Genomic DNA, 14,118 nt, shown 5'->3' on the forward strand with positions numbered 1-14,118 from the left:
TGGACCCTGGGTCCCTTGTGGGGACCTGTGTGGGACATTCGTGGCCCAGAGGACCCAGCTTTCTCCAAAGTCCCTTCTGGGAGAAGGAGAGAGCCCTCCAGGCTGGCTGAGCTCTGCGGATGACCCCTCCTCTCTGTCTTGGACAGATGCTGCCCTCTGTCCCTTCAGCCAGAGCCGTAGATGATGAAGAACTCAGCCTCGGCGCGACGGAGGTAACACATCTTTCCGGCACTGTCAGGCACCTGGGCACTACAGACAGCGTGCTTATCTTCCCACGTGGGAATCTTAACAACAGGCTCCTTCTTCATTTTATTCCCAAGCAGAGCAGAGAACATGGGCAGCGCGACCTAACCACTCCCTGAAGACTCAGACCATGGACCTTCCTCACTGTCTGGGCTATTCACGCTCCCCGAGGCCCCCCTGCTGTGCTTTTCTTGGCTCTGGGTGCGCTCCTTGGTTTCCTCCGCTAATTTCACTCTGTCACTTGCCGTTTTTCACTGCTGCGTCTGGGCCAGCCCAGAATCAGCCCTTTTTCTGCTTCTCACCCACAGCATCTAGTCTGCGGTCACTCTGAAGTCTAGATGAGCACGGCTGTTCTGACTGTGCCTAGACCGAGAGTCACTGGGCTCTGAGTGAGCGCCAGCGCTGTTCTTCTGTGTCGACGGCTCAGAGTCCTCTTCACGAACATCTGGACGTGGGGCCTGGTTTCTGGATAGGAGATGGCCATACAAGCGACACGTTCTTGTCCCTGCTTTCCAGGGCTGACTGCAGACCAAGGCCAAAATGTTACAAGATCCCACTGGACAAAAACACTGTTGGGAATTTTCCCAATGACAAATAGAGGTCATATGTGAAATGATACATACTGAGCATTTACATACAGAGCATATTAAAAAAATGGCTATGCATTATCCCCTAAGTCACACGTAGTACACATTTAGTATAAATAGACTGAGACAACGCTGTATAAAAACGTAATTTTGTTCTGAGAATATCGATATAGTATTTACATGGATGCAGCCCAGCGGGCTCTGGCCTGCCTGTTTCCAGGTCCCCCAGCATCCTCCAGAGGAGGTTGGGGCGGCTGGAAGTTTGGAGAAGAGCATCCCCTGAGTGCCCCCGGTTGGGGAAGAGGGCTAGGTGGGCGGAGGGCCGTCGTAGCGGAGCATGAGCGTGAGGGAGCGGGCGAAGTTGTTGGCCAGGAAGCAGCTGCGGTTCTCTTCCCCGACCGGGAGCAGGAAGAGCAGCAGCAGGAAGAGCAGGAGCAGCAGCTGCAGGGGGAGCGCCACACGGCACACCTTCCGGCAGAGAGAGCCGAGCCCTCGCCACCGCGCGGCCTGCAAAACCAGAGTGGAAGACGTGAGCGGGCTCGGGGCTGGGGGCTCGGGGCTTGGCACGGGGGGCAAGGGGAGGGGAAGGCCCCCAGGCGACATGAGGAGCCTCACTGGCTCCGGACTGACTCTCCAACTGCACCCGGCCTCAGTGTTCCCATCTGTGAAGTGGGGCTAATATCCGTTCTCCCAGAAACAAAGCTCTCTAGTTTTCTCAAACCACTCAAGGCAAGAGAGGAAGAGGATAAAAGAGTTACAGGCTTTCTCCGTTGTCACATTAGTCTTTGCCTGGTTTATAAGAATCCTGGGTGTGAATCTGAAGAAGGTCATTCAACCTCACTAAACTTCAGATTTCTCCTCTATAAACAGGAGGAATAATGGTACCTACCTGACAGAGTTGTGGTGAGGATTCAATGAAACCGAGCCTGGCACATGGTAGGGACTCAAAGCTGCTGCCATTATTATTATGCATCATTACTATAGTCACCATCTTTGCTGTATGTGTTTGGCCAATAAGGTGAAGCTATCATCTGCGGGGTTACGACTAAAGACCTCTATGTCAGAATCCCTCCCAGGCAAGACCATACAGCAGCCCTGCAGGGCCCCAGTTGGCCTCAGATAGCCAGTGTCCCTCTGAGCTCACCATGTGCCCCGTGCAGAGCCCCCCTCTTCCCAGGAAAAAGGGGTTGCTGGTGAAAGGAGGCTGACCCCTCATCTGTTACACAAGACACATTCAAGGGGGCAAAAGTCAGCTCTTAACACAAAAGTTCGAAAAAATAACAATAAAAAAACACAAAAATTATTGCCACTATCTAAGTCACGGTCACCACCAGCACCGCCAGGCTCATCGTTACGGTCAGCACCATCACCCTGACCACCACCAGCACCGCCAGGCTCACCGTTACGGTCAGCACCATCACCATCACCACCACCAGCACCGCCAGGCTCACCATTACGATCGGCACCATCACCATCACCACCACCAGCACCGCCAGGCTCACCATTACGGTCAGCACCATCACCACCACCACCAGCACCGCCAGGCTCACCATTACGGTCAGCACCATCACCACCACCACCACCAGCACCGCCAGGCTCACCATTACGATCGGCACCATCACCATCACCACCACCAGCACCGCCAGGCTCACCGTTACGGTCAGCACCATCACCACCACCACCACCAGCACCGCCAGGCTCACCGTTACAGTCAGCACCATCACCATCACCACCACCAGCACCGCCAGGCTCACCATTACTATCAGCACCATCACCATCACCACCACCAGCACCGCCAGGCTCACCATTACGGTCAGCACCATCACCACCACCACCACCAGCACCGCCAGGCTCACCATTACTATCAGCACCATCACCATCACCACCACCAGCACCGCCAGGCTCACCATTACTATCAGCACCATCACCATCACCACCACCAGCACCGCCAGGCTCACCATTACGGTCGGCACCATCACCACCACCACCACCAGCACCGCCAGGCTCATCATTACGGTCAGCACCATCACCACCACCACCACCAGCACCGCCAGGCTCATCATTACGATCGGCACCATCACCATCACCACCACCAGCACCGCCAGGCTCATCATTACTATCAGCACCATCACCATCACCACCAGCACCGCCAGGCTCACCGTTACGGTCAGCACCATCACCACCACCACCACCAGCACCGCCAGGCTCACCATTACGATCGGCACCATCACCATCACCACCACCAGCACCGCCAGGCTCACCATTACGATCAGCACCATCACCACCACCACCACCAGCACCGCCAGGCTCACCGTTACGATCAGCACCATCACCACCACCACCACCAGCACCGCCAGGCTCACCGTTACGGTCAGCTCCATCACCATCACCACCACCAGCACCGCCAGGCTCACCGTTACGATCAGCACCATCACCACCACCACCAGCACCGCCAGGCTCACCGTTACGATCGGCACCATCACCACCACCACCACCAGCACCGCCAGGCTCACCATTACGATCAGCTCCATCACCACCACCACCAGCACCGCCAGGCTCACCATTACGATCAGCTCCATCACCACCACCACCAGCACCGCCAGGCTCATCATTACGATCAGCTCCATCACCACCACCACCACCAGCACCGCCAGGCTCACCATTACGATCGGCACCATCACCACCACCACCAGCACCGCCAGGCTCACCGTTACGATCAGCTCCATCACCACCACCACCAGCACCGCCAGGCTCATCATTACGATCAGCTCCATCACCACCACCACCACCAGCACCGCCAGGCTCACCATTACGATCAGCACCATCACCATCACCACCACCAGCACCGCCAGGCTCACCATTACTATCGGCACCATCACCATCACCACCACCAGCACCGCCAGGCTCACCATTACGATCAGCTCCATCACCACCACCACCACCAGCACCGCCAGGCTCACCATTACTATCAGCTCCATCACCATCACCATCACCACCACCAGCACCGCCAGGCTCACCATTACGATCGGCTCCATCACCACCACCACCACCAGCACCGCCAGGCTCACCATTACTATCAGCACCATCACCATCACCACCACCAGCACCGCCAGGCTCACCATTACTATCGGCACCATCACCCTGACGACCACCAGCACCGCCAGGCTCACCATTACGATCGGCTCCATCACCATCACCACCACCAGCACCGCCAGGCTCATCATTACGATCGGCACCATCACCACCACCACCACCAGCACCGTCGTTGCCACCAGGCTCATCGTCGGATTTTCCATCACCACTTTCTTCATCTTCTCTTCCTCTCCCTCTTTCATCTTCTTTTCCTCCCTCTCCTTGCTCCTCATGGCCATCCTCCTCATCAACACCCGCACATGTCCAAATACCTAACGGGCTTCTTTGCACAAATATCCATGAGAGCAGCCAAAGGATATTACCCAAATTCTCAAGGGACTGGCTGAGTTGCAGCTTCATGGGCATGCAGGGCCAACAGCTGGCCACTCAATAAAGTGGAGGCCCCACCGTCAAGGAACAGCATGGTGCAGGGCAGGGGCCCAGCTCTCAGGAACTCGGCCATCTAGGCTCCAGTGCACTGTCCCACAATAGCTATGTGCCTTTGGGCAAGTCAGGAACTTCTCTGAGCCTCAGCTTCCTTCTCTGCAAAATGGGGACTAAACACGTACCTCTATTTTCCAGGTTTTGGCAAGGACGCAAAGTATAATTATACACCAATTAAAAAGTATGTATAATCTTATGACTAGTACTATTATCATAGAATATATCTACTAGCTCCAAGAGGAACCAAAGAGTCATTTTCCAGGGTACCGAGTCTAGTGATAATAATGGTACTGATGTTGCTCATGAGGAGGATGAGTATGAGGATGTTGATAGCGGTGAGGAGGTGACGGCAGTGACGGGGAGGGTGATGATGGCACGTGATATCAGTGATGGTGATGATGCTGATGAGAACGATGCTGATGATAGTGATGGTGATTCTGGTGGTGGTGGTGGTGGTGGGCATGATGGTAATAGGAAATACGCAGGTGTTCCTGGGATGTTCTGACCTGAGCACTTCCGTCTCTCTCCCTCATGCCTGAATGATCTCACCCACTCTCCTGTCCCAGCTATCTCCTCCAGGTTGATCACACTTGACCCTATGCCTCCAGCTTCGGGTGTTCTCACTCACCAAAGATCCCAGGCACTGATTTTGTAAAAAACAGACTTCCTATAACCCACACAATGGAGAAGCACTCCTGGCTGGGTTTATCTCAGCAGTGACTTCAGGAGTGTGTGTCTATGTGTGTGTGTAATACGTCGTTTAAACAGTTGAATGATATCCACAGAGGAGACAGACTTTCCCATAGCTGCCAGGCGGGGTCAGACCTGGCTGCCAAGTGCGCTTGACCCTCCCCCCGACGGGGCTCACCTACTGATGCCTCAGTCTACGAGTGCTCTAACTTGACGGCTTGACACTTCATGCTGACTCTGCCCGACTCCAAATCTCTGACCCACCCAGGAGAGCGAAAGAGGGTGAGATGCAGGTACACACTAACCTAGGTTCACAATACAATTGAAAACCTGTAATTAATGGTCTCCCCAGTAGAGGTGGACTTCCCAGGTGGTCCTAATGGTAAAGAACCCACCTGCCAACGCAGGAGATGTAAGAGACATGGGTTCAATCCCTGGGTTGGAAAGATTCCCTGGAGAAGGAAATGGCAACCCAATCCAGTATTCTTGCCTGGAGAATCCCAGGGACAGAGAGGAGCCTGGCAGGCTACAGCCCACGGGGTCACAAAGAGTCAGACACGACTGAAGTGACTTAGCAGTCAGTGGAGATCTGTGTCTAAGGGTCCTATTTCTGTTCGCCTCGCCATGCTCAGAGCTGCTACTCTGCTTATGTAAGTGAGGAGTTGTGCCTTGGCCACAATCCTCTGGGGCAAATCTCTTTGAAGTCCAAAGTTCTCTTGCATTTACAAGTGCTGACACGGAGTGGTCTTTTTCAAGGACTCCTGCTGCCCGCCAACTGTCTGTTCACTTAGATCTCACATCTCACTTTGAGGGACCTGGATTCTAAAAACCCCTCTAAAATAGAAGGCACGTTTTAATAGTATTATCACATACTTAGAAAACACATATGTGCGTGCACACACACACACATAAACAGGCATGAACCACTGTCTAAGAAGCCAACGAAGAAATCGACAATCTCAGCTCTTCTCAGATCTGGGAGATTCTCTGTGCCTGAGTTTCCCCATAGAAAGTACTATGTGTATTCTGTATCACAACTATCCACAGAGAGAAGGGGCCGAAACTTCCCTGGAGACCCAGTGGTTAGAATCTACCTTCTAAGACAGCGGGATGTGGTTCAATCGCTGGTCAGGGAACTAGGATCTCACACACAACCAAGCCCATGTGCTGCAGCGGCTGAGCCCGTGTGCTCTGGAGCCCGCGGGCCACAACTAGAGAGAAGCCCACGTGCTCCAACAAAGGATCCTGCAGGCTGCAACTAAGACCCGACGCAGCCAAAGATAAATAAAGGAAATCAGCCCTGAATATTCACTGGAAAGACTGATGCTGAGGCTGCAATACTTTGGCCACCTGATGCGACGAGCCAACTCATTGGAAAAGACCCTGGTGCTGGGAAAGATTGAAGGCGGGAGGAGAAAGATTGAAGACAGAGCGTGAGATGGTTGGATGACATCACCGATTCAATGGACATGAGTTTGAGCAAACTCCAGGAGATGGTGAAAGACAGGGAAGCCTGACATGCTGCAGTCCAGGGGGTCACAAAGAGACGGACACGACTGAGCAGCTGAACCACAACAAAACAAAGAGAGAAGGGGCTTCCTCAGGACATTTCCCACCACTTAGGCAGTGGAAGTAGAGGGTCGACAGCATGTGGTGGTGGGGAGGGAACAGGTCATATTACAGAGGGTGATTAAATGCTTGAGTCCTTTAATATATCCCATGAACCTGGGGCTCTAGAGTTTTGAGGAATCCTGGCAGGAAGAATTTACCACAGTAAGGGTGATTGAATCTTCTGCCATTGATGAAAAAGGAAGTGGGGGAAAGAAATGATTTGGAGTCCTGGGTTCTAACCCTGGCCCTGTCACTTCCTAGCTGTGTGACCTAGGACAAGTCACTCAGCCTCTCTGAGCCTCAGAGCCTTCTACTGAGGCAAAGGGAGCCTGACACCTGCCTACCAGAATCACAAGGATAAACGAGGGAGCACAGGCTACTCTCACACGCATAGCTGGTGCTCGGCAAATACTCATTCCTTTCCTCCTCCGACTGATGGGACCCAGGGCAGACGGGTGGCTTCTACAAGCCCCCTAAGCTTCCCCTGCACCCAGGTTCCAAGGACCAGATACCATCAGCCTCCTCGGCCCCATCAGAGAGAAAAACACTGCTCTCCCTAAACACCTGCTCTCGGTCCCTTAAAGGCCTCTGACCACAGGGCCTTTGCAAAGCTTATACTTTCCGCTGGAAGACCCATCTCCTTTCTTTCTCCAATGCATCTAGTTCACTCCTACTGTTTATTCTAATCTCAATTTGTGAGTCGCTTCCTCAGAGGGAACTTCCCTGCCTCTAAACCAAAAAAAGCCCCTTACTTATCCTCATGGATCAACACCTTTCCTTTGGGTTACTTATTTCAAAGTCTGTGTTCCCCTTCACTCCTTGGAGCAGGGTCTACACTAGTTTGATTCACTGCTGTATCCACAGTAATGTTCAGTAAACATCTGCTCAATTAATGAAATAAAAGGCTCTTTCCCTTCCTGGGCATCTGACTGTCTGCTCCTCCTTTGGTGCCATGATGTGACCAGGCACACGCTCTCTGACCTGTCTGTGAACTGTCCGCACCATCCCGATGGCTCACCCAGAACGTGGACTCCACACGTTAATGAACAACCCCAAGCATGCTCCGGCCCCACAGTCAGCTCACTTCCACGCTCGCGGGTTTCCTGAGCTGCTGCCCAGGTCTGGAGGTACCCTGTGCCCATTTCTCAGAGGAAGAAACTGAGTCCACGGGAAATAAGCAGCCCAAGGTCACAGGGACAGGCTCAAATCATCAGCATGTCTCCTTCTACCACCCTACATGGCACTTCTCATAAGAAACAGCAGCAAGGACTTCCCTGGTGGTCCAGTGGTTAGGCGCCTACCTGCCAATGCAGGGAACACAGGTTTGATCCCTAATCCAGGAAGAGCCAACATGCTGTGGGGCAGCTAAGCTCATGCACCACGACTACTGAGCCCACGCTCTAGAGCCTGTGCTCCGCAACAAGAGAAGCCCCTGCAGTGAGAAAGCCATGCCCCACAACGAACAGTAGCCCTCGCCTGCTGCAACTAGAGAAAACCCACGCAAAGCAACACAGATCCAGCAAAGACAGAAATGCATGAATGAATGAATTCTTAAAATAGCAGCAACTATGACCAAAGTCCCCCTGGGCCACCGTTGAAGCTGGTTTCACCCTGACCTGGGGCCCCGAGTGTGAAAGTCACGTGGCATCACTACTTGGGCTTTCAGGGTCTTTCCCGGGAGCTGGTTGGGCCTCATTCTCCAGCTCAAAGATGCCTCCAGACCAGTGCCAAGAGCTCAAGGTGATGGGCAGGGGCCAGCTTTTCTCTGGCAATTCAAGATGGGCCCCACCAGTGGCCATCACTAACTCTCACTTAGCAAAGAGCTCAGTCCCTCAAGGTCCCTCTCACTGATGCAGAGCCACAAGCTGGCTGGCTTCCCCTCTCTGGGTTTCCTCTAGAACCCAGAAGGGGCATCTCCCTGATGCTCCAGGGAGTCTGAGGGCATCACACACCCCAGGCTGGGCTCCGCCCGCACACTTTGAATATCTTCTTCACTATGTTCTTGGTGCCGAAGCACTGAGTTAGAGCCCACACTCACTTCCCAGGAGTGCTCAGAGGCTGAGGAGAGCTCCCACCCAGGGACAGAATGGTAGTGGCTGGGTGGGGCTGAGTTAACATTGTTTCCTCCCCGGGGCAGTTCTGCTCAGGCCACAGAACTGTGTTATTCCAGCCCCCTGGCTTGGTTTTGGGGAGTCCCAGGAAGTGCAATGACATAGAATCTGCTTGCCAATGCAGAAGATGCAGAAGATTTGGGTGCAGGGTGATCGTCAGGACGATCCCCTGGAGGTGGAAACAGCAACCCACTCTAGTATTCCTGCCTAGGAAAATCCCATGGACATTGACAAAGGAGCTTGGTAGGCTATAGTCCATGGGGTTGCAACTGAGTTTGCACGCATGAATTGGTTTTTGACCAGATGGCGGTGAGACCATCTGAGCTGGCCTTTTGGAGGCAGTTTGGTTAATCAATGAGAAGAACCTCTGGGTGAAACAACTGGAGTGAGGGGTCCTCTTGTCATTACTCAAGCGAAAATGGAGCCCCACTCAGCAGGAGATATATGGACACAAGCTCCCTTCCCTGCCTTTCCTTCCCCTCATCTTTCCTCATCTGACATCCATGCACCATCCAGGTTCTTCTGTGTCTAGGACAGAACTAAGGTCAGTGACGGGCCTTGGGCCTTGGGACTGAAGCTGGAAGGAGGGACCTGGACAAGAAATGGATCAGAGTGTGAGAGGTCTGGACTCGGGGACCAAAGCTGGCAGGAAGGAACCATCAGGGAAAGAGTGAGTCATGGGAGGGAAAGAGGCCCTGGGGAAGCTGGAGGATGCGACCGTGTAAGAAAGAGGTGTTGTATTTCCAGGGTCGCTGAGCAGTTAGGACTCATTAATTACAAAAGAAATGAGAGCAGCTTCACAGGTGAGAAATGCCTGCAGCTACCGCCTTAGTCACGTGATCCAAGTTAGCATCTGCAGTCCTGAGGTGGGTATATCGAAATTGCACTCTCCCAATAAGATGCACTAAGAACACAGCATCACTTCTAGAACATTCTTTCCAGAAACTCACAACAAGGAAACACCCCAGAAACCCAAAACCTGAGGGACATTCTATAAAATATCTGGCCTGTACTCAAGAAGGTCAAAGTCAAGAAAAACCAAGAACTGGTCCCAGGAGAGGAAACTAAAGAAGTGTGATGACTGAATGTAATGTGTGATCCCAGACTGGATCCTGGACTGTGAATGGTACATCCCCACAGAGGGATGTTATTCCGTGGTAAAAGGAAATGAAATATTAGCCGCAAAAAGACACGGAGGAAACTCAAGTGCATATTGCTGAATGAAAGAAGTAACAAGATCAGTGGTTGCTAGGGACTCTGGGGGAGGGCAGAGGGGTAAAGAGGAAGCGCTGGGGAGGAGGGTAAGGTGGTGACACTCGTCTGCAATGTCACTACGCACTTGTCAAAACTCGTAGGATACGCAACCCAAAAAGTGCACCCTAATGTCAACTAGGAACTCCAGTTAATAATGATGATTCTTTCCTTTAATTTTTTAATTTATTTGGCTGCACCAGATCTTAGTTGCACCATGGGGAACCTAGTTCCCTGACCAGGGACCAAACCTCTGCACTGGGAGTGTAGAGTCTTAGCCACTGGACCACAAGGGAAGTCCCAATAATGCTGATTTTTAAAACAGCATAATAGGGACTTCCCTAGTGGTCCAGTGGTTAAGAATCCACCTTCCAATGCAGGGGATTTGGGTTCAATCCCTGGTCAGGAAACTAAGATCCCACATGCCATGGGGCAACTAATAAGCCTGGGCACCCCAACTACGGAGCTTGAGCACCTCAACTGTACACTACAACTGACACCCAAAAGAGACATAAATAAATTGTTGTTGTTCAGTCACTATGTTGTGTCCAACTCTTTGTGACCCCAGGGACTGCAGCACACCAGGCTTCCCTGCCCTTCACTATCTCCCGGAGCTTGCTCAAACTCATATCCGTTGAGTCAGTGATGCCATCCAACCATCTCATCCTCTGTCATCCCTTTCTCCTGCCCACCTTCAATCTTTCCCAGCATCAGGGTCTTTTCTAATGAGTCAGCTCTTTGCATGAGGTGGCCAAAGTATTGGAGCTGCAGCTTCAGCATCAGTCCTTCCAATGAATATTCAGGGTTGACTTCCTTTAGGATTGACTGGTTTGATCTCCTTGCTGTCCAAGGGCTCTCAAGAGTTTTCTCTAGCATAAATAAATATATTTTTTAAAAAACAACAACACTGCAGCTATTGTGAGAGAAAGTTATTGCCTAACAAGGAAAGCCCTGGTGCTTGCTTTCCTAGATGCGGTAATACAATAGTCCATCTGGCTCTACCAGGCTCATTGTGAGGAGCACTATTATTTTATACACCACTAAGTCAAGGCTATTGTTTTTCCAGTGGTCATGTATGGATGTGAGAGTTGGACTGTAAAGAAAGCTGAGCGCCGAAGAACTGATGCTTTTGAACTGTGGTGTTGGAAAAGACTCTTGAGAGTCCCTTGGACTGCAAGGAGATCCAACCAGTCCATCCTAAAGGAGATCAGTCCTGGGTGTTCTTTGGAAGGAATGATGCTAAAGCTGAAACTCCAGTACTTTGGCGACCTCATGCAAAGAGTTGACTCACTGGAAAAGACCCTGATGTTGGGAGGGACTGGGGGCGGGAGGACAAGGGGACGACAGAGGATGAGATGGCTGGATGGCATCACCGACTCAATGGACGTGAGTTTGAGTGAACTCCTGGAGTTGGTGATGGACAGGGAGGCCTGTCATGCTGCGATTCATGGGGTCGCAAAGAGTCAGAAACGACTGAGTGACTGAACTGACTGAATTGAACTGAAGGAAGAAAAAACCCAACAGTGAAGATGCAACATCTGATTGGAGACCCCACATAAGGAGGGGGCACCGCAGGGCTGCACCTTCAGGGCCAGGGAAACCGAGGGCTAATCTCCCCCACGCTGAAATGGGAAACAAGGAAATCCTAGGTCTTATCCTGGCACCCGGAGAGGGTGAGAAACAAAACTTTGCCCTGAGAACTTGAACCGGAGGCCAGAGCTCCCAGAGCTGGGTCGTCTAAATTGGTACAGTTGGTGTGGTCCAAAGGAAAGCAAAACAAAACACAACCGCGGGACGTCCCTGGTGGTCCAGTGGTTAAGACTCCCCGCTGCCATTGCAGGGGTCGGGGTTCCATCTCTGGTTGGGGAACTGAGATTCCACATGCTGCATGGCACAGCCAAAAAAACCCTCTAAAATCCAACCCTCAAGAAGAGATTTTAATTTAAAGAAACCTTAGGTGTAAAGTGTTCTGGGTGGCAGAGGAAAGCAAATTCCAGTCCTTACTGGACCATAATAGGAAAGGCTTCCCTGGTGGCTCAGATGGTAAAGAACCCACAGGCAATGCGGAAGACCCAGTTTGCTCCCTAGGTCAGGAACGTCCCCTGACCCACTCCAGTACTCTTGCCTGGAGAATCCCATGGACAGAGGAGCCTGGCAGGCTACAGTCCACGGGGTCGCGAAGAGTCGGACACGACTGAGTGACTAACAACGGCAACTCCAAAGACGTGAAAACGTGAAAAACTGTAAGTCTTAAAATCTGTGAAATATGGGCCAGTGACTAAAACGTCGCTCTGTAGTCTCTCCCCATCTGGACCCGCCTCCCAGGGTCCACAGCATGGCATGCATACTGGCATCCGCTCTCCACGCCTGCGCACGGGCCTGTGACCCTGTCTAGTTCACCCCGGTAAACGCAAACACTGGCGAATCCGCTCCTCAGCTCGAAGGCTGACTCAGGTAGGACCGCTCCCCTGCACCAAGGCACGAATTCAGTTGACTCACAGCCCAATCACAACTCAAAAAGCAACTGACCTTTCATGTGTCTGAAAGCTGCAGGCAGACATATCCGGTGGCATGAAGCTGGCAAGTGTGTAGGCAGCTGCAAGTTTAATAAATCTTAATTATTCTGTTTATATAAACAAGCGGGCTGAAGCCACTGACGTAGCTGGAGCTTTCAGTGGCTTGAGGCGTAGAGAGAAAAAAAAAGTGTGGAGGGCCAACGGCTCATAAATAATTAGCTTTGGAGTAGGGTTTTTTTTTTTCCCCTTCCCTTTGGACTAAAAATAATACACGAAATGTTTTTAAGTTGGCAAGATTACAAGCCCAGAAGACAGTGTCTAGTTTCTACCTGTCAGACCTGCGTGCGTCTGTGCACACCTGCACATGTGTACATGCCTTCACACACGCGTATGCACACCCCACCCGGCAAACAACATGAGAACCGCACCAAGGGAAGGATTCCGCCCCCATCCCCATGTATCTCCACTCCCAGAAGTGGCGTTAGCCGGCTTCCGTCTGAAAGAGAAGCAGGACATTGTCTGCCAGCATCCAGGTCCTCATTTACGAAGCAATTCAGAAACTTCTGGTTTATAAGAACTCTTAGTTCTGAGGACCCGCATTTCACTTATTGTAAGACCATGGTTAAGAGCCTTGCAAAGGGGAACACACACTAATGGTGGATCCCGGATGCAAATCGAGGGCATAAAGCAACGGGTCTCCAAGTCTGGTCCCCAGGGGAGCAGCAGCAGCATCACCTAGGACCTTGCTGGAAACGCAGATCCTCGGGGCACCCCAGACCTAACGCACCAGAAACTCTGGGGGTGGAACCCAGAAATCTGTGCTTAAACAAGCTGTGATATAAAGGGGCCCCAGATGGCCTCTGAATATTGGCCTCTGGGGTTGCTTGCTTCTTCACAGGGAGCTGAGACCCAAGAGCTCAAAAGCCAGCCAGCACCAAACTCGAAACTTTCACACATCCATTTGATTTTAAATGTAGCCGAATAAGCAGATTTAGGGGCCATTTAGAGCCTGCCTGATTTGCATATCCCACGAAAAGGAGTCCAACACCTGCCAGCTACAGATAAGATCAACCCTGCGTCTGCGGCTTCCCAGGTGGTCCAGGGATAAAAGAATCCGCCTGCCAGCGCAGGATACCCAGGTTCGATTCCTAGACCCCATGTGCCGCTGGGCAACTAAGCCCATGCACCACGACTACTGAGCCTGCGCTCTGGAGTCCACGAGCCAGAGCTGCTGAAGCCCGTGTGCCCTAGCGCCTGTACTCTGCAGCAGGGAAAGCCCTGCCATGAGAAGCCTGCGCGCAGCAACTAACTAGAGAGTGGTCTGCACATAATGAAGACCTGCTGCTGCTGCTGCTGCTGCTAAGTCGCTTCAGTCGTGTCCAACTCTGTGCGACCCCATGGACGGCAGCCCACCAGGCTCCCCCGTCCCTGGGATTCTCCAGGCAAGAACACTGGAGTGGGTTGCCATTTCCTTCTCCAATGCATGAAAGTGAAAAGTGAAAGTGAAGTCGCTCAGTCATGTCCGACTAGTAG

The 14,118-nt window shown here is 52.2% G+C and overlaps 1 protein-coding gene across 2 annotated transcripts in view; it reads right to left on the reverse strand.

The window, feature by feature from the left end:
• Nucleotides 1-1,089: 1,089 nt before the first annotated feature.
• Nucleotides 1,090-14,118, reverse strand: part of SYNE3 (spectrin repeat containing nuclear envelope family member 3) — a 59,766-nt gene continuing 46,737 nt past the window's right edge. For both annotated transcript variants that reach the window (XM_068991408.1, XM_068991407.1), the window contains exon 17: nt 1,090-1,337. In XM_068991408.1, the coding sequence (XP_068847509.1) occupies nt 1,137-1,337 (201 nt within the window). In that variant the 3' untranslated portion in view covers nt 1,090-1,136. The remainder of the gene's footprint in view (nt 1,338-14,118) is intronic.

Source organism: Capricornis sumatraensis, chromosome 19, assembly GCF_032405125.1.
Source record: "Capricornis sumatraensis isolate serow.1 chromosome 19, serow.2, whole genome shotgun sequence".
In the NCBI taxonomy this organism is placed as follows: domain Eukaryota; kingdom Metazoa; phylum Chordata; class Mammalia; order Artiodactyla; family Bovidae; genus Capricornis; species Capricornis sumatraensis.